The 21,396-nt window shown below is 41.8% G+C and overlaps 1 protein-coding gene across 1 annotated transcript; it reads left to right on the top strand.

Moving 5' to 3' along the window:
• Nucleotides 1–228: 228 nt before the first annotated feature.
• On the top strand, nt 229–21,355 carry LOC146991083 (uncharacterized; the record flags this gene model as incomplete). Its single annotated transcript, XM_085788748.1, has 52 exons — nt 229–256; nt 1,599–2,120; nt 2,754–2,801; nt 2,908–2,961; nt 3,081–3,128; nt 3,354–3,494; nt 3,897–3,995; nt 4,686–4,757; nt 4,867–4,941; nt 5,056–5,106; nt 5,241–5,402; nt 5,526–5,606; nt 5,696–5,740; nt 6,729–6,851; nt 6,944–7,246; nt 7,346–7,396; nt 7,479–7,505; nt 7,614–7,640; nt 7,745–7,807; nt 7,895–7,999; nt 8,088–8,150; nt 8,991–9,026; nt 9,125–9,178; nt 9,416–9,487; nt 9,802–9,864; nt 9,984–10,055; nt 10,202–10,228; nt 11,042–11,077; nt 11,176–11,292; nt 11,393–11,584; nt 11,699–11,767; nt 11,874–11,924; nt 12,312–12,374; nt 12,486–12,545; nt 12,630–12,656; nt 12,743–12,793; nt 13,120–13,200; nt 13,402–13,443; nt 13,938–14,054; nt 14,571–14,702; nt 14,805–14,900; nt 15,100–15,207; nt 15,303–15,377; nt 17,206–17,346; nt 17,450–17,569; nt 17,749–17,904; nt 18,407–18,541; nt 18,698–18,844; nt 18,919–19,068; nt 19,160–19,240; nt 19,684–19,719; nt 20,996–21,355. Coding segments are annotated over 52 exons (4,845 nt in total), but the record flags the coding sequence as incomplete, so codon positions are not given.
• Nucleotides 21,356–21,396: the final 41 nt, after the last annotated feature.

Below are 21,396 nucleotides of genomic sequence, written 5' to 3'. Positions count from 1 at the left end.
AGAATATGACCGCGGGAAAATATGACTTGTTCTAAAGAACTATGTATAGCTACTGCTTTGGGGTATGATAGTGTTCTTGCTCATTGTAATGGAGATATTCTTCTCAACAGCATAAGAGCGTTTACCTTACACAATCTTTGTATGTGAATGCTCTGTTTTTGCCACAGATAACACTGGATGGATAATCTGACTAAAACCAGGATTGTCAGTGGTGGTGGAGGAGGAGGAGGAGGAGGAGGAGGAGGATATAGCAAAGGTAAGATGTCAAAGTTGTTATTCTGTAATTGTGACTCTTATTAGATGTACATTATGTTTTTTATATTTTCAAAATCACCATCATTCATGGTGGTTGTTCACTGTGACATGCTGCTGTAGCAGTGTAACTAACTCAATTGCATTGAAAGAGTTAACACCCAAATTACATAAAACCATCACACAGGTTCATCCCAGTGGGAGTGAATGGAGTAATGAAGAGCTATGGCTCCGTTAGAAAGTATTTCTTGCAAACAAATTGAAATAAGAACATAAAAAATAATAGTGAACACTTTACTGACACCATAAAGTGGTGAATTCATCATCTTCACATAAAACTGGTAAATATCCATACTTTCAGTGATTAAGGACTATTTATGTTGCAGGAACACAAACTTTGAATTAAACATTTAAAGTTATTAAAGTTTTTTTAAAGGTAAAATAACAGTTTTTCATGTTAAAGTGAACAAGATTGTCACCCAACTCTATAGTTACAGCTGTTGTTCTCTGTCTGCTCTGAACCCCTTTTGATTCATGGTTATATGTTCCAGATTATTCTGTTGATGGAAAAAAAAAGGGTGAGGGTGGGTGCACCCTGGATACATGTAGGTCACCAGTCTATGGCAGTGCTGACATAGAGACGATCAACTCAGGCACACCCACTTTCAAGCAATATAAGCAAATTTCAGTCAAATTAGTGATCAATCATGTTTTTGGGCTGTACAGACAGTTTCTGCATGAAAACAGTGTACATGTCTGAAATCATGCAAACGCTACCCAGAAAGGCCCCCAGGCCTGGTCACACACCCAGATGGTGAGAGTGCCAACCACCCCACCACTGTGACACACTTTAATGGGTAGACGAAGAATTATAATTGAAGCTATGATCAAAGTTGCCACTATAGGAGCCTCCAAATTGACTGCAGTTTATCACTTTTATTTGACAGGGAATATTATCACCCTGGGCAACTCCGGCAATGAGAGCAATCATATATATATACTGTATATATGCATGTCATAACTCAGTGTCATCTAAGAGAGGAGGGATTTCAGGGTAAAGAGTAATTGAGCGTGTTCCAGCACAGTGCCGTACAAGCAGAGGCTCACCCTTGGAATGTTTTTCAATAACAAAAAAGTTGAATTGCGTGTAGGCTAAACATTAACTTTGACAGCTCTATCTTGTAGTTATAAAAGGATTTTAGATAATTAGACATGCGCCATCCCTCAGCCCAGCCCCAGCAGGTGGGTGTTATGTGAATACTTGAGAGGGGCCTTGACAGGATCTTGTTTTCAGAGATGAGATGGATCATTGATCGTTTTCACTTCACTTGTTTTTCTTCCTGTAGGTGATTTTTCTCTGAGTGCAGGCGGGTCAGGTGGAAGAGCTGCGTCAGGAGGCTCTGGTGTCGTGAGCAGCTCAACTGTGATCACATCCAGCAGCAGCAGCAGCAGCTCCCATGCCGCCGGCGCCGGCGGAGCCAGAGCAAACAAAAGCTCCAGAGGCGTCAGTGTCACCAGCGTAGGCTCATCCTCTGCTGCCTTCTCAGGCGATGGAGGTTCAGAGGCCTTCGGGGCAGAGGCAGGGTTTAGGTCTACTGCTGCTGCTGGTGGTGCTGGTGCTGCTCTTGCAGGCACGTCGACTTCGTCCTCCAGCATGTCCTCTGGTTTTGTGTGCGGTGACTTGGATGGAAAAAGGGAGGGGGGTCTGGGTGCTGTGACGGTTTCTACCGTGACCAGGACCGGCTTCAGTTCAGGTGGATCTGGGGAAGCAAAGAGAGGATCGTCCTCTGCCATCACCTGTTCACCTCCTACAAGAGAGAGGAAGAGTGTGACCACCATGGCAGCCGCTCTCTCAGATGTCTTTGATGGTTAGTAGCTGGTCTCAACTGTCTCACCACCTCCACTATGTTGTTCATCTGATGTTACATGTTTTGTACAACAAACAATAAACTGAAACCAAATCTATATGGAGCTAGAACAGTCTCATAATGACTAAATGCACACGGAAATTAATAAATGCACAAAAGAAGATTCACTGATGTCTTTGGGGATTTATATATATGCAACTCAAAACACACATACATTTTCAATGCACATAGAAAAAAAATTCACAAATATATGCATGTAAAAGTATTTGCAATCTTCACCAAATACATATTTGGAGCTTGTTACATTCATATATGAACTGTTGGTCCTATCTGGTTCAGACGCAAATACTTTTACATGCGTATATTTGTGATTTTTTTTTCTTTTCTATTTGTGTGTGCATCGGAAATAATGTTTATGAATCTTTTTTTTTATATATATATGTGAATATGTTTTTACTTATATGGAATGAAACATATTTGTGTGTGCATTGAAAATGTATGTGTGTTTTGAGTTGCATATATATAAATCCCCTTGTGAATCTTCTTTTGTGCTTTTATTAATTTCTGTGTGCATTTATTAATTATGAGACTGTTCTAGCTCCATAAATCTGATCTTTTTGTGTTGTGCTCCAGAGAGTTCAAGCCCAAACTCCTCTCCAGAGTACAACAGGAAGGAATATGGTGAGTGTTACCTGAGGCTCAGATCATAGTGTGTGCTCTAGTGTGCATGATGATTAACTGATCATTTGAATCATGAGCGCATTTGTAAAGTTGTGTTTTCTTGCAGGCATGTCGAGTGCAATCTCAAGTTCTGCCACCAGAGGGAGAGCTCAGAGCAGAGGTGCACTCTTAGGAACAGTGCATGAACAAAACATATCAATTACCCCTAATTACATGTTTTATCTTTACTGTGGAGGTTGTGGATGGTCTAATTTATTACGCATGTTGTTGTTTTTATAGAGAGTGAGATCAGAGCCAGACTTCAGAGTGCTTCTCCCACACAAAGTTGTGAGTATGACTGATCTGTGGAGACAAACCACAAAGCCATAGAAAATAATTTAAACTACAAATAGGTTTCAAATCTAAAAAAACAAAAGACTGTGAAAAGACATCAGTTAGCCACGGTTACCTGTTGTGATGTTATGTCTCTTTGTATCTAAATGTATTAAGAACCTGTGATCATGAAAACATGAGGTGTGGATCAGACTTGTGACTGTCCTCTCTGCTGCGCAGGGACAGAGCTGGACGACGTGAAGCGTCTTCTGAGAGGAGCCTCCACCAGCACCAGCCCCGCTCAGTCCCCCAACAACACACTGCCCATCCCCAAGAAGGCCAGCGTGGAAACCAGAAGCATGTCTGAGAGCTCCACTGCAGGTTCAGCCAATCAGCTAAAATATGCTGTTTAAATTCTGATCTGAGAGGTTGTGATAGTCTAAATGGAAAAATCAGCCCAGCAAAGGGGAAATGAGAGGTTCTCTCTTTTCTCTCTGATCCAGGGGCTTTGCTTCTGAGAAACTGTTCATTAGTGGTCGTAAGGAAATGAGATGGTAGCCTACTAATGAGAAAGATCTGTTAAGATCATCAAGTCTGAGTTTTACTTCTCCTTTTCGGATCATGTGATCCTGATGTGACTCTGGTTTTACTACTTAAGCAGTAGAAACCATTTAACCCCTTCACACTGGTCAGAACATGCACGTCTAATTGTGTCACTTCCATTTTCAGTTAGCTTGTTTTTTTTTCTGTGTCTATCTTCCATTTGTCTTTGATTCCTTTCAGACCAGTATGGCAGTGTTTGGTCAGGAGGTGGAAGCAGTAGCTACGGTTACAATTCCAACCCCAACAACCTGTCCACATCCTCCACTTATTACCAGTCAGGTCAGTCACACATGCAGGAAAACCAGCAGTAAATTAGTTTTTTGTTTGTCTCCTGAGGAATTGGTGCAGATTATAGTTAAAGCAGAAGTAAGCAGAGTGTTTGTGTTAATATAAGTCTTAAATAGTTATATTTTCCGACAGCAATCACTTACATAGAGTGTTTGGTCTGAAACACGGGTCTGTCAGTCACTCTGCTCTGCTCTAAGCCGAGGAGAAAACTTTCCTTGTATCCTACAACCTTTATCCAATGAGGAGAGAGAACGGCATAAAGGGGCGGTCCTCTCTGTGTGTGCAGCCAAGGGATGCGCGTGAATGCTGTGATGTAGGGACGAGGGCGGGGACTGCTAACTCCTAAGAAGTTAGCCAAAACGACCGGATCGCTTACTTCTGCTTTAATTATTGTATTACTGTCATCTTTAAATTTTGCATCATAGCAAGATCCAAAGATTAAAAAAAACATGATAATGATTGAGTGATATAATATCCACATATTCTCTAAACTAATTTGGTAAATATGAATATATTTAAAGCTGCATGACACTTCTGTGATGTTGTTTTATTATATACAATGTTATAATGATCAAATGTGGTGTGAAAGGGTTTCAAAATGGTCCGTAACCTCTTGCAGAACTTTTTCAGTGTCTTTGTGATACAGTAGATGGACAAAAAGACTCTTCTCTGTTCTGCCAGGTGTTGGAGTTCAGAACAACCTGACACTCAGCCCTCCCTCCATGAACCCTGGATTGTCTGCGAGCAGCACCAGTGAGCCTCTTGTCATGTTACAGCCCACAGGCGCTTTCAGCTCCTTAGCTCTGCGCTGGCAGTTGACGTGACCATGTTGTTTTTCTCTCTCTTTGTCTCTCTATTCCAGCATACGGCGTTCAGAATAATCTGGTCAGCACCAGCTCTGCTGTCCTCTCTCCCACTGGAACCTACGCACCCATAGGTAAAACAGGGATGTGCAGTCAATATGAAGAACTTTTTACACTTATATCAGCTTATGAGTCTTGTTATTAAACCACTCAAATGGCATTGTGTCATTGTGTTTTTGTCTCCTCAGTTTATGGTGTGCAAAAAAATATATCTGGCACTGGACTAAGCACAACCACAGGTAAGAGAATAAGAAACTGTAGATAAAATACATTAGACAGATGAACAGGTGAATAAAAACACAGAGTAACTAAAATCTATGACTGATGTTTACTTTTATATTCACTCGGTGTCTCTCATTTTTTATTGTCACAGTGAGGCCCAGCATTTCTACTGGTGATGAAACCTCTGGCAAAGACTTCAAGTTTGTTATGATAGAGAAAGACAACGCCCCCATCAGGAAGGAGACAGAGAGACTGGTCACCACCAAGGACACAGGGAAAATGTTCATGTCTGCTGCACCTGCTAGTACTGCAGGTATTACTACCAAATACTAAAGTTCCAGTAATGCTGATACAGCTGTACATTGCACTGCTTCATTTTGGTACATTGTGAAATATGTGTTCTTGTTTATGTATGTTTGATGATTCCGTCTCGTAGCAACCTACCCCGAGGACTCGCTGAAGAGAGAGAAACAGAAGCTGTCATCCAGCACAATGGAGGCGGGAAACGATGCTAAATGTAGGCTCATAGTCAGCCAGTTCTATTGATATTATGATTATGATTATTATTGCTTGGAGTGTCATTAATCTCTGTTTTTCTTTTTAAAGATTCAACCCTGAAAGCTTCCACTAAAGACAAAGCGACGTATGCAGGTATCATTTGGACTGCCCCATGTTTACATAATTATTGTCTGTGGTCTGCAGCCAGACCCCATCACCATTCACAAAAGATGCTATAAAATTGGTCTTATATGCTGAATGAGAAGCATTTAAAGAGCAATTGTTACATGTTAGTTATTTTTAATAGCCACAAGTGAAAGGTTTAGGACAAAGTACCAAGTTAAAGGAGAAGAAAATATGCTTACAGTTACATGACTAAACTAATACTCCTCTTGCATCCATCCTTTCAAGGAGCTACAACCAGGAAATGGTTAATTTATATGAACAGGAAACAAAGGGAAACAACAATAGGCTCCCTCTACAGGGAAAGTTCAGAAAATCACTGGTCAAGAGGCAATAAATAGTAGTGTAAAACTCATTATTGAGTATTAGAGGATTTGTTACTCTGCCAGGCCTGGAGTTTCCTTCTGTTTCCACTCTCTGGGCTAAAATGTCTTCATGTTTCATGGACAGATATAACACTGGTATCTGTGACCCCAATCGAAAACAGTACAAATTGGAAGGAAAAACTCTCAGAAATGTGTTGATGAGACAGAGTTGTTTTCAAGGCAAATACAGAGACTGCTTGCCGAAAAACTGCCCCTGACGGAAACGCGCATCAGCAGTTTTGCATGAATTTACCTCTAAAAAACTCTGTCTCGTAACGTTCCGTTATTATCTCATAGCGTGGTGAATGTGCAGGTCACAACTTGTCCACCGGAGTGTTTTGGAGTTGTTGGATTGTGTATTTGATGAGTGTGATGAGGGAAACCAAGAAATCCCATTAGCCTCTGTAGCGTAGCTCTGAGCAGCTCACGGCTCTGCTCCGCCGTTCTAAAAATAGCTTGCACCGACAATTAAAGGTAACGAACTTACTCCTAAAACTATAGAGATTATGGCAATGGGCCAATTTGCAAAAATGTTGAACTGTCCCTTTAAACAGTAAGCTGTTTCCTGAGATGGTTTGTAATTTTACTTTCAGAGATCAAGAAAGATGATTCAGGCTGTGGCTTCTTGTCCTGCTGTAGCTGGTGGAAATGGCTGCTGGGCCTCCTGCTCAGCCTGCTCCTCCTCCTTGGACTCCTCTTTGGACTCATTGCTTTGGGTAAGACAGGAGAAGGTTTCCTGCTCTCCAGCTGCAAGTAAGGGTCAGTGAATGTTGTTGTCTACATGTTCAGCTTCTCTCTTCATTCACAGGTGAAGAGGTGAAACGTCTCAAGAACCGCGTTGAGGCTTTAGAGGCCATCGCCGGCACTGCCTCGGCCAGGTCCAGTCGCTTGTCGGCTTCCTCAGGCGTCAACATCATCGACCCTCTGGATTCAGCGTACGTTGAGAAGAGTTCCTCTGGATCCACCCTGACACGTTCTGACAATACCATCAACCTGGGGGCTGCAGGGCAAGGAGGAGGGGCCGTAAACGCACCAGGACTGGACAGTGCTGCCCTGCAGAGACTGGTCCAGCAGCTGGTCAGGGCTGAACTCCGCTCAGATGCTGTAAGAGGTACAAACTGAAGACCGGGCTTCGTTCTATAAGTTCATATATCAACCCAAAACTTAGTGACACAAACCTGAATGTAATTCTAACTTTTCCTACCTTTAGAAAACCTTGCATACTCCCTAAAAGGAGAGAGAGGAGAGCCAGGACCTAAAGGTACATTTACACAAATCATAGAATAATTTAGGAAATACATATTCCATTAACATCCATCATAAGTTTGTCTGTTTCTTTACAGGGGATCAAGGAACTTTAGGGCAAAAAGGTGAAGTATTGAACATAATTTAATAAAAAATTATACCTCAAAATTGTCTGATATAAGAATCAAACAATCCATAAACCAGAGCCAATCACTGAAACTAATGTTTTCCAGGTGATAATGGATTCCCTGGTCCGCCAGGTAAGACTGAGAAATCTGCTAATGTGTTGTAGCTTCTTCCTTCCAGCAGAGGTGACAGACTCAGTGTGTCTTACTGTATTTCTCTCATTTGTCCATTTCTTAAGGACTTCCAGGGCAGATGGGTCACCAAGGATTGGATGGGCTGAGGGGACCAAAGGGAAGTGCAGGTAAAGTGTGTTTTACTGCTCTCCTAGGTTGTGTGGAGATACTTAGGAAGTTAAAAACAGACTAAGGCTCTTATCCTTTGTGACCAGGTGAAGCAGGTGCAGAGGGACCACCAGGTCAGAGGGGCCGGGAGGGGCCGATGGGTCCCCGCGGAGAGTCTGGACCACCTGGTTTTGGAGAGAAAGGAGAGAAAGGTAGAAAATGTTTTTGTCGCCCAATTAGTTAAAGCCATGGAAAGGTGATGGTTGTTCAACCTTTGATAATGAAACTTGGCTTTGACAGGATCTCAAGGTGAGGGAGGACGTCCTGGTCCTGCTGGCGCGCCTGGACCTGTGGGACCAAAAGGTGAAACATTATGATCAGAGCAGATGGCCTTTTAAAGGGATAGTTCACCCAAAATTGAAATTTCACTCATTATCTACTCACCCTCATGTTGACTAAGGGCTGGGAGAAGTTTCAGAGTTGAGGGCTCAGAGCTTCTCGGAGTTACAGGGGGTCTCGGCGTAGCAGTGCATGTCTGTCCATATAACGGTTGCAAATGGATACCAACTGTCTTCGTAACAAAAAGACACACCAAAAAACATCCAAATACCCCAATGCTGCTCGTATGTAATGTACGTTTTGTATTGAAGCCCCGAAATGCGAAACTGTCCCGAAAAAAATTAAATAAGTCTATTTTTCAAGATTGTTTGTAGCGGAAGCTCCTATTCCCGGTTCGTCAAATTTGGACGAACCAGGGTCTGTCCTCTTCCCAGTTCGTCCAAATTTGACAAACCGGGAAGAGGAGCTTTGAGAAGCTTCCGCTACAAAACAAGCTTGAAATATAGACTTTTTTTATATTTCGCATTTCGGGGCTTCAATACAGAGACAAGACGGACATTACATACGAGCAGCATGGAGGTATTTGGATGTTTTTTGGTGTGTCTTTTTGTTACGAAGACAGTTGGTATCCATTTGCAACCGTTATATGGACATGCACTGCTATGCTGAGACCCCCTGTAACTCAGAGAAGCCACGGATAACTCTGAAACGTCATCCCAGCCCTTAGTCGACATGAGGGTGAGAAATTTCAATTTTGGGTGAACTATCCCTTTAAGGACCACACCATGGTTTTGTGTGAAGCAAACATAATAAACTTGATTCCATGACTGCCAAACATAAATAGCCTCTGTATTTTCCACGTAGGTGCTGCTGGAGATCATGGTGCCCCAGGAATCCATGGTAAAGACTCAAGTCCACATTAAGTAAATCTCATAGTTTGTCTGTTTGGTGTTGCGCACAGTAGCAGTGTATGAAATATGTTTATCATTTGTCTGTAGGGGCTCCAGGTCCAAAGGGTTTCCAGGGTGAGGCAGGAGCTCCAGGAGCAAAAGGTACCTTCATCTTGTTCCTTGTATGAACTAGAATTAACAATCTTCTGAAATGGTTAATGCATAAAGGAAAGTTTGGTAAGAGTGAAGAAAAATGTGACCAAAACACATAGAAATAATTTGATTACTAATGTTTTGCACAACAGTGGTTGATTAGTTACGTAATGTATTGTTAGATGAAAAAGAAGAGTTTACATTTAAAACTTTCTAACAGCCTTGGCATTTTTGATCTTACTACAGGTGACCGAGGAACTCCAGGAGCGTCAGGAATCAAAGGAGAAGTGGGAGAGCGGGGACCACGTGGACCAACAGGTGTGTATCTTTTTAAGTCTAAAAACCAAGTTGACGTTTACATGATCATTTTAGTATCAATAGAATAGAATAGAATAGAATCCTTTTTATGGTCATTCAGTCGGTATGCCGTAGATGCACTGCAGAACAGAATTAGGCTACAAGCACCATATAAAAAAGCAATATTAAAATATACAGCACAGACCAGTTAGAGGCTCACTAACATAAACAAAGAGTGTTGAGATCACTGTCAGACAACAAAGAAAAAAACTGCATGTTCATTCATAGAAAAAAACTTGTTTGATATTTGATGTATCTTGTTTTCATGGTTAAAGGTGAACCAGGACAACCTGGTCCACAAGGCTCTGCTGGATCTAAGGGATCTAAAGGAGTTTCAGGTGAGAGGAGAGCTTTACAGTAATAAAAAAAAAAGGTTTTGAGGGAGAAAGATAGCAGCACATTTATCACTGTTGTTGTGTCACATGAACAAGATTCTCTGTGTGTGTGTAAACTGCAGGTGAACCTGGTTCCATGGGACTTCCTGGTATGAGAGGACCACCTGGACATCCTGGAGATAACGGTCCCCCAGGTACCATACTGTCCAATTATGGCAGCATTCATAATCAATCATAATGTTATAAATTGCATTAACTGAATATTGCCAGAGTCATGCCATGTATTTTACTTTTTATTATAAGCAATAAAACAATGTTTTCTTGTTTTTTAATTTCTCAGGCACCCCAGGGCTTCAGGGACCCCAAGGTATAAAACCATGTAGCAAAGTCAATACTTTCACACAGATGAGTCTTGGCGTATTTTGATCTAATGTTCCTCATCTATTGCTAAACTTTCTCTACTCGTACAGTAAAAAAAGTTAGTCCACTGTTAGTTCACATTCTGCATATTCATTATGTAAGAATATGCTTAAGATTTTTCCTTCATTTTCATTTAAATAAGTGGCTATGTAGGACAAAACCGACTGTGCAACAGAATGACAATTCCATCAATGCTTGAACACTTTAGGCTAAACCAAAATGTGGCCTATAATCAATCAATCAATCAATCAATCAATCAATCAATCAATCAATCAATCAATCAATCAATCAATCAATCAATCAATCAATCAATCAATCAATCAAGACTTAATTGTCATTTTGTCAGTGTTACTGAAATGAAAGAACGTTTCTCTGAGATCAATGTAAAAACAGACACCCTTCCAAATAAATAATTAAGTATATAATAATAAGTACTCTAAAAGCCATGAATTAAAAATGCAGCATAAATTGCAGCAGTGGAGTTTCTTAAAGTGCAGCTACTGATTTAACAGTCTGTTCAAACAGTTATTCAAAGTCAGACTGTGTGCAGGATTATACAGTTATAACTTTGAATCCACTTGTTGTTGTGTCCTTCTGTATTGAAAGGTTTATGTGATAGTCATAACAGAGAGGTTACTAAAACCTGAATGTTTGTGTTTATCTTTAAGTGAGCAGGGTTATGATTTTAGACTAGACCTCTTGAATTAGGGATGTACTACTAATGTTTCATCATTACATCTGATCTGAACCTGTCTTTCAGGTGATCCTGGTATTCCTGGTAAAGTCATCACTGCAAGTAAGAAATGTTGGACTTGTACTACTAGACACAAAGTGTTCCTTGTATTAGTTTTTAAGTTTGGCACACACAACCTGATATTTTTCTCCTCCCTCTAGCTGGTTCTGAGACTGTGGCCATCCCTGGACCTCCTGGGCCTGCTGGGCCACCAGGCCCTGCTGGAACTCCTGGTTTGTCTGGCCCTATCGGTCCTGCTGGTGTCCCAGGACAAGCTGGTAGGTCCGAACTCTAGACAAATGTTCATGGGCACAAACTGTTAACCCTACATATTAAACATGTATATTCTTTGTGACTGTACCTGGAATCAATCATCAGGTCCTAAGGGAGCAAGGGGCGAGACTGGAGAAACAGGAGAAAAGGGAGAAAAGGGAGAGAAGGGAGAAAGGGGAGCAAGGGGAGCAGAAGGAGAAAAAGGAGAAAAGGGAGACAAAGGAGAGCAAGGAGTTCCTGGTGAGCCTGGCATCAGTGTTGCAAGCTCAGGAACTGTTCACGCCTCCCAAAGCAGTAGTGAGTACCTCTTTATTTCTTTAGTTACTTCTTCTCTATTCTTCTGGTAGTATCAGGATAAAGCTGTGTGAGACAGTCATAACATCCTCTGTGTTTCATTTCTAACTTCCTCAGGGCCAGGACTGCCTGGTCCACCAGGACCCCCAGGTCCTCCTGGAGCTTCTGGTCCTCAGGGTCCTCCTGGTAAGTTAAAAGCCATTTGTTAGATACCAATAGTGTTTCTAAATAACTGTGATAGCTCTCAGATCTAGCTTGTGGTCATTTAAATCTTACTTTCCCTGTTGTGTAGGTGAGACTAGACAAGGTCCTCCAGGACGCAGAGGTCCTCCAGGAGAGCCAGGTAAATAACTATCTAGCATTACATGGACATGGACAGATCATCTGCATACAGGATGATTTTAATTGTTACTGCTTCAATTCAGCTTGAAGCAAAATACGACAGACTAGTGAGAGAGCAACAGCAATAGGATTAAGAGACATTATCTTAGTCAAGTAGTGTGTGACAGAACATAAGAAGCCATGAAAAGTACTGTCCACATTCTTCTTCTTTCTGATTGAATACATGGTAATTAACTGCCTGACTGACTGACTGACTGACTGACTGACTGACTGACTGTATGAATTTTGGTAGATTAGTTCCGTATAATCATAAACCAATAAAACATTGTCAGATTGAAATGTTCATCTCACTTTGAATAGTTCTGTAACTGTGTTGGTGTTCTCACAGGTGTTGGTGTACCAGGACCTCGAGGAGAGAGAGGAGAACCTGGCAGCTTTGTGCCTACATCAGGTTGGTTAAAGAAAACTAATTTCAGATGTGATGTAGGTTTATAACTTGTTGTAAGCCATACTCAGCCCCTTCTGTCTTTACCAGACTACTGATGTATTTTCACTCTTTCAGAGACCTTCTTTGCTGGACCACCAGGACCTCCAGGCCCTGCTGGCCCACAGGGCTCAGAAGGTAGGTTCAATAGATTTTATGTGTCTGACTGTTGCCAAATTAAAAAAAAAAAATTACATACATGTCATTATTCCCTTTCCTAAGGTGGGCGAGGACCACAAGGGTACCAAGGTGAAGAAACTGCACACCACATCTAGAAACAACAGATTCAAAAAAGACCTAAGACATGTGACTAAAATGAATGATGATTATTCTAGGTGAACCAGGCCAACCAGGTCTTCCAGGAAGTCCAGGGGAACCAGGTGCTGGTATGTGATCAACTGTTGAGTAGATGAACTTTTTTGATGAAGAAGATTGAAGACATGAAGACACTCGGTTTCTCTTTGTATGAGTTGTCTTACTGAAAGTAATTATAGTGGTTAGGATGCATTTAACACTTGAAACCTTGCTGTTTACCAATCAGGAAGTTAACTTCACTTAACAAAAAGTTAGTTTTAGCCCACTAACTAAAAATTTCCCACAGCTTTTGGCCACATCTTGTGGTCAGGGATTCATTGGTCTTGGTGGTCTTCAGTTATTCATGGTCACCAATGAAACATCAAGCACACATGCTGAATCCATGTTTTAATGTCAGGTTTCCCAGGTCAGCCTGGACCTAGGGGACCCCAGGGACCCCAGGGACCAGAAGGCCCACAGGGACCACAAGGAGAGAAAGGTAAACTCAGTAATCAGTTCTGCTCCTCTCTCACAGACCTGTTACAAATAATGAAGTTTAGTCCCAGTGAGTGGTCATAAAGTGGTAGAAAAGGTTTCTGTTGGATCTGTCCTTCCACTGCCTCCTTTTATGCATGTTCTCCTTTGTCAAGAAGTCAGCGCACACAGAGTTTATTTCATTCTACTTATATGTTCCCTGTAGGTGATGCTGGAGTCCCTGGTGCCCCAGCAAGAGCCTCCAGTGGTAAGACATGTGGAATATGACATTACATCAAATTATAGATCAACATAGTGTCTTAATTTTTAGCTTCCACTAATGCCTCCTGTGCTTTTAGAAGGATTATGTTGTTAGTGAGCAACAATAAATGGTATGCAAACATGCCCTTCTTAATACTTTTATTAAATAATCACTTACTCCTTTTACCTTCAATTTCTTGGGGTTAGTATCTGGTGGCTAATAGATGAGCCGCAGCCTAAACTGCTTTGGTTTCACCACTCAGTCAGGACTGGTGCTGCTTGCTAATTTCAAAATTTATCATAATATATCAGTCATAGTAGTACTAGTAATTTCATCTTTGAAAATGACTGAAATTTCTATTTAAGATTTGTCTTATTTAAGATAAGTCTTTCCTGTCAATTTTTGTCAACAGTTTGTCTCAAAGGGCTTTACACTGCATCATAACAACAACCTCTGCCTATCGGTATGTTTTATTTGGGAATTTGTTTTTATCGTTGCAGGTAGCTCCTACACTCCTGGCCCTCCAGGCCCACCTGGACCACCTGGTCAACCTGGGAGAGATGGAAGTTCAGCTGAATCAGTAGATGTGGGCCAGTACATTGCAGAGTACCTTCAGAGTAAGCTGTACTAACACTACACAAGAAAGAAAGAAGACCTAAGTCAAATTACCCGTTGAGACTGTATTTTCTTGACCTGCAGGTGGTGTCTTAAATAACCTGGCTGGACCTCCTGGACCACCTGGTCCTCCTGGAAGGGATGGAAGTTCAGCTGGATCCCCAGATGTGGGACAGCACATTGCAGAATACCTTCAGAGTAAGCTGGAGTAATATTTCATATGAATGAAAAAAGACACAAGTCAGGTTACTTGTTTGAGACTGTATTTTCTCGATATGCAGGTGGTGCCATCAATAAGTACTTGGCTGGACCTCCTGGATCTCCTGGATCTCCTGGATCTACTGGATCACCTGGACCACCTGGTCCACCTGGAAGAGATGGAAGTTCATCTGGATCCACAGATGTGGGCCAGTACATTGCAGAATACCTTCAGAGTAAGCTGTACTAATACTATGTATGAATGAATTGAATGAATGAGTCAAGTTATCTGTTTGAGACTCTGTTTTCTTGACATGCAGATGGTGCCATCAGTCAGTACCTGTCTGGACCTCCAGGGCCTCCAGGGCCTCCTGGTCCTCCAGGAGACTCACGCTCCTCAGCAGATGGGCTGGTGGATGACGTTGCCAACCGGGTCATGTCTTACCTCCAGAGTATGATCAATAACAAAATTTAAAGAACCATACATGTTAAAAAAAAGGACTCCTTTTTAACATTGTTGATGGTCTCTGTGTAATTTTTTACCGATAATTCAGGTTCAGGTAGAGGGCGTGGTGGAGCTCCTGGCCCTCCTGGTCCTCCAGGCCCACCTGGTACCATGTCCGTCAATGACATCATCAACATATTACAGCGTAAGTTTCAATTGACAAAATCCCCAAATGTCTGACTCAGAAACTCGATATTTGAATGGCACATGAATAAACATACGTTGTTTGGGAATAAAACAGATAATTGACCTGTTTTACACAAAATCTCAAAACAAAAAAGTTAGTTTTTTGAGATCCAACTCCTTGAGAGCAAATGATAAGACTGTAAACTATCTGTGTCCAGGAGAAGATGTGAGGAGATATATTTCTGGTCCTGCTGGAGCTCCAAACCATGGTGGACAGAGATTTGACACCCAGGAGGTGGCTGAACGGGTCCTCAGACTCATGAATGGTTGGAGTTACAGAAGCACCAATGAAGTTATAGATTATCAAGAGTTACTCTGTTGAGAGAACATGAATGTGACTGTGGGTCTTGTCTGTCACCAGAGAGGGGGATGACAGGTGTCCCTGGGCCTCCTGGACCTCCTGGACCTCCTGGGCATCCTGGAAGTACATCATCAAGTAAGAGACACAATGACCACAACAATAAGCTCCCTAGTAAAGTCACTCAGTAAGATTAGGGTTTTATCTATGCACATCTATGCTCATATAGAATGTTCTAGAACACTTGACTCTAATATGACCCTGTATAGACTGATTCGGCGACGTCACCGGAAATCGAACGGCCGCCATTACTGCGGTGACAACTCACAGTCAGGCAGCTGTTGGCTCTGTGCGCGAAGCGGGCATTTGAATGCAAGTGGACCTTTTCTCTTCCCTTTCTCTTCTGCGAACATGTCCAGGAAGGCTGGGAGGACATGTGCCGTCCTCGACTGCTCTAATATCAGCAAAACACAGCCCCTTACTTCAGGAGGAGTGTCCGTGTTTAGACCGTAACGTTACGTACAGCGTGTCAGCAGCAGCAGCAGCAGCAGCAGCCGCCAGCGACGCAGTCACAGCTGACCTGTACAACCTGGCTACCCTCCCTTCTCACCGTTACCTTCACATCGTGTGGACAGTCTGTGAATGTCTCACTGATCCCTTCAATATGATGTGATCATGGTCGTCTAAAAGCCGGTGTAAAATATGTCCGACCCATCCGGAGCTCAGGTAATTTTGACCATAAATCAGAGACCTGTAATTGACGTTTTTTCTGATCATCGGAGGCCAGCTGGTCAATAAAATATTCTTGAATATCTAAAACAAAGCAAAAGTTGTTGTTGTTTTTATAATCTTATTCATGTAGCCTGTCCACATGATTAAATATCCCGCTGCTGGCTTGCTAACGTCAGCACGCATAACGTACCGGTATGTTATATCGTTTATGATACAGTCTCTTATCTCCCTGTTACTCTAATCTTTCCTGCTAATCGCTCAAACAAATGATTAATTACTAAATTAATATTGGTATTCATGTAAGATACCTTAATCAGTTACTGGGGGGCACTAAACATCACAAATGCAGCCTATTTATGATGCTGTCATAGAGAATCAGTTTACTATGACTGACACATGTCACCGCAGCAATGGCGCCGCCGCAAGATGGCGGCATACACAAAACGTTCTCCGAATTCGTCTATAGAGGGTATGCACATGACGTCACGGTACTCGGAAGTCGCTGTGGAACGTCCACTGAGTGGCAAAAAGACGAATGGCAGAGCCGCCAAAGTTTAAAAACGAGCAAGTAACTAAGCGATTTTCTCCGAGCCCACACAAGTCTGACATGTCTAGCTTTGCCAGCATGTAAAGCATGCATGACCTAACAGAGCTGCTAAAAATCTTGAGGATACGTCTCACTTTGACCGAGTTTCATTCAAGAACCTGTTCTCAATGACGGAAAGTAAATTCACTGGAGCGGTCATTTTTTTCGATCAGCTGTGTTTACAGTTTCAGGTGTCGTAGTTATGATGTTTAGACAGATAAATGAGTCCTCTAACACCCTACAGTTTGACTGGTCAGAGTTCTTCAGAATAAAAGCAGCTCGTGTTTAAGTGTCGGGAGTCACTGTCAGGACGACAGTAACAGCTGTAATCTCGTCCCTCTGCACATTAACAGTGAGCCTGTCAGTCACTCTGCAGGCACCGCGGTCACACTGTGTTACAGGAAGTGTCAGTGGAGCAGACGGTTTTGGGGAGCTGGTTGTCGATTCCTTTTGACATCAATTTGTTTTGATATAAGATATTTTATCCAGTTTATGAGCCCACCGCTATCCGCCAGCACGTTGAGGGACGCTTGTTTTGCCACTCAGTCCGATCGAACGGGGCGTTGCCGAGGGCAACGTGACGTAAACGCATACCCTCTATAATGTCATTCTCAAACTAACATACATTCAATTCCATTGTCTGACTAGGTGGGTATCAAGCAGATGTGGGCCGTCAGGGGCCTCCTGGTCCTCCAGGTGTCCCTGGTGCACAAGGACCACCTGGACCAGTAGGACCACAGGGCCCACCAGGACATGGAAGCAACATAAATGTCCATGACTACCTGCAAAGTTAGTTTGATTTAAAACCTTGACTGTATCAGTTCATGTGGAATCAATTCATTAAAACTATTTACACACCCATTCTATCCCATCTGTTTCATTACTTCCAAAGGTGCCTCCTTCAGAGGTCTTCCAGGCCCCCCCGGCCCCCCTGGACCTGTAGGCCCCCCTGGTCCAGTCCTTGGAAGGGCTGCCTATGTTGGGCATACCAGAGAGCAAGACTATGCCAACAGTGAGTTACAACAGAAACTTTTAATCAACCTAATGTGCATGTCTTTAGACTGTGGGACTGACAGTGAGAACCCAATGCAGACAATGGGAGAATGTGTAAAGGCAATAGTGCTTACCACTGCACCACCGTGCCGCCCTAACTCACGTATGTCATATGATATTATGTTCTATTGTTTGCAGGTGATGGTGTGATGGGAGGTATGTTTGGACTTCCTGGTCCTCCGGGCCCTCCTGGACCCCCAGGACACAAGGGAGAACCAGGTGTGCCTGGGGCCAGTGACATGGATACTCGTGATTACTCCAATATGGCTGTCAGAGTAACTGATTACATAAAGAGTAAGTGGCAGTTACTCAAGGATCACACTACAAATGGCACAATTCAGTAACTGTCTATTTATGTTCTATGCGTTTCATTTTATTTTGGTTTGTGCTTTGTCTATTTATTTTTATTTGACGTTCATTGAACCAGGAAGCCTCCTGGCACATCCATGACAAAAGAGACATGGCCAAAATGGCAACAGATAGAGAGAGGTGTCACTTAAGAACACGTATCATTATCACATTGCAAACAAAAGAAGAGATAGATAAAACTTGACTATACAAAATCATTATTCATTCAATCTGTTTTTTTGTGTGTGTATGTGATGCTTGGATGCCTGATATACTGTAAAGGCATTTCTGGACAGTCTTGTAATTTTTGGTTCATGATAGAAAAATCTACTTTTACCAAGTTCTGAACAGACAAATTATCCATCCAGGTGATCTGGTCTGACAGTAGGCCTACAATACAATGGTTAATGCAAGCTTACCTTTATTTGCATGATGTCTCCATTTGCAGCCCAGGGTCTGCTCCAGGATGTTTTGAGAAACAATGAACGTGCTGTTCAAGGACCTCCAGGACCTCCTGGACCTCCAGGACAACCTGGGGTTGGTTCCAGTGAGAATGTGGTGAATGTAGTGGACTATCTGAAATGTAAGTGAATTTCACCATGATGATGACAGACTGTGTCTCTCTGTCCCTGCGTATGTCACAGTTGCTCCTCTAGCCCGACAATTTGTTCTTTTCTTGGCATTAAATGCAGCGTGGTCACAGATTTGTTTGCATCACCCACTTTTCTTATGTGTTCAGCTCGTGGCGTGCTGCGTGACGTTGTGCGGGAGTACAGCGATCATGTCTTCCAAGGGCCTCCAGGACCACCAGGTCCCCCCGGCCCCCCAGCTTACAGCCGATTTGGTTCGCATGGAAATGCCACAGAACAAATGGAATATTACAAAAGTGAGTGTACTGTACATCTACAGCTATCAGACAGTTTGGGATACTGGGCTGATGATTAACCTTTTATTTTCTAGTGCAAAATCTGCTGCGTAACATTGAGCGGACTCAGAATCAACGCGTAAGCCAAGGACCACCTGGACCACCTGGGCCTCCAGGTCCACCGGGACACAGCAGATTGTTTGGTTCCCAGGAAAATGTTACTGATTTGGTGCAATACATCAAAAGTAAAGCAGCATTTAACAAATACAAAATACACCAAAGAGCAAAAATGTGAGAATAAGGATTTCTTAAAATGATTTAATTTGTCCCACACAGCTCATGGAGCCATTGTTGGACCACCTGGGAGACCAGGACATAAAGGGGACATCGGATTCCCTGGTCCACAAGGAGAGAAAGGTGCATCTTTAAATCCTGAAAGAAAAACAAGCTTAGAAGAGAGAAATCTTGTCGATTGTTTTCATACTGGTGATAATTCTTTACAGTGAATGATGAACACATTTTTGCTTAGAGTTTAGAAGGCTTTATTGTCATTGTACAATTGTAATGAAATTATCATTCATTCACCACTTTTCAGGCAATCCATAAGACAATCACTAAAAGACAAAACACACCATAAAAGGACAAATAAAACAAATACAAAAATACCAGCAGTAAAAAAAAAATAAAATGATCACATCATACAAGAATGCTATTTGTTTTCCCAGTTAAATCAGACCAAAACGCAAAAATGGGAGGTTCCATGTAAAGAATACATTGTTATGAATGACCTTTGTCTTTCAAGGCTTTTGCTGCCAGTCATCTATAGTAACCCTATGACAACACTGTCTGTCTGCACACAGGTGAACGAGGCTTTCCTGGACCAAAGGGTGACAGAGGTCAGTGACTATCATTTCACACTGACATCTGGCCAGATGTTTCAGTTCTTCAAAGTTTTATTTAGCACATCTGCTGCAGCCACGGCAACACCAGTTGTGCAGGCCTATTTCAGTTAGCTGGAACATGGCCAAGTAAATATGTCACACTTGGTCTAATTTTGGATACAAACAGAAAAGGTAAAATTACATGTTTCAATAAGAAAATACTTTGTAATTGAGAAATCATCAAGAGGGCTGCCCTGTGGGATGAAATACTGACTGATTTTTCTTGCTGTAATCATTCTCCCTGTTCAGAAATTCGATTAGGAGTTCTCCTCCTAATATACAACACTTTCAATGCACATTATGGATGATATAATCCAAAGTGTATGTCCCATGAAAAAAATATTTGTCAAACTAACTCTAGGCTCAAGTTTGGTATAAGAGGTTAGCAGAATCCTCAACTACAGCTCACCAACAACACTGTTCAGTGGGAAGTTTAAAATAAAAGCCTGCAACTTTGGAAAATAATCAAATGAAGGGTATGTACGTACATTTTGTTGCAAAGTGCCTATATAGAAAGTAAGGGATCATATATCCAATATAAACAGAAGAAATGATTACAACCTGTTTCAGTGTTTATCTGACTGACGTAAATTTATTTTGAACTGATCCTTTAAGATGCTTCATTGTGCAGATGCAGTAAAAACATGCGGCCTGTATCCATAGTACCATATGGGGTGCTGAATGTAAAATTACGATTTTATTGCTCATATAATGTGAATATTAAGATCACTGTTCTCACATTTTGCTAGTTTTTTTTAAATATATCATTTAACATTTAGATTTATATTGAACATAAGATTTAGATTGAACATTTTGATTTATACTTGTGTTTTATATATAGACATTTAGAACAATTGTTACATGTTGTTTAACATTAATTTCTGCCTCAAATCATAGAAAAACAAGCTAAATGTGAGAAAGTGAGCTAAATATACATAAATAATAGCAATAAAAGTGTAACTGAAATTTGACATTCAGCGCCCCATAGTGCCATAATAGATAATCATACCTGTTTGACCAGCAAACAGCAAACAAAACGGATGAATGGTTGAATCTCAGTTTATAACGTACTTTGTAAAACTCTCTTGGGACTGGCTATCATTTTGGTGCTGCAGGTTTTGCCAGTCATTTTGAATGTTTGTGCTGATGTGCTAGAACAAGCAGATGCTGATCAGTGGGGACTGGCTGTGTGAAGCAACCTTTAACTCAAACCCTCTGTGTTGTCTTCCAGGAGAATTTGCAGTGATGACTAAAAGGAGGAAGAGGAGTGTTGAAGTCTGAGAGCCACATTACCGAGCTCGTGGAGCGTTAAGTCAAATCTGCTGTATACCAAGAGATGTACATATATATTAATCAGGATGGTATGGATGTTGTTCACCATATATGCCTGTTTTTGTAAGGGATATGATGATTGTACTTTTATACTGACAAACATTTACTGTACAGAGTTGTGTCTGTGGTGTTTATGTGGTGATTATGAATTGACTAAGCTGGTCTGATGCACAATGGAGCAGTTTTTTGTATGGGATTGAATGAAGAGCTGACTATTACATTGCTCCTTTTCTACAAAAGGTGCACGCGCGCACACACACACGTATACATTACCACATGAGATCAAAATAAGCACTAAGC

This window comes from Trachurus japonicus, chromosome 1 (genome assembly GCF_045865225.1).
Source record: "Trachurus japonicus isolate A0001 chromosome 1, Traja_1.0".
Taxonomy (NCBI): domain Eukaryota; kingdom Metazoa; phylum Chordata; class Actinopteri; order Carangiformes; family Carangidae; genus Trachurus; species Trachurus japonicus.
Note: the sequence above shows the minus strand (reverse complement) of the source record. Positions and strands in the feature narration are given on the sequence as shown.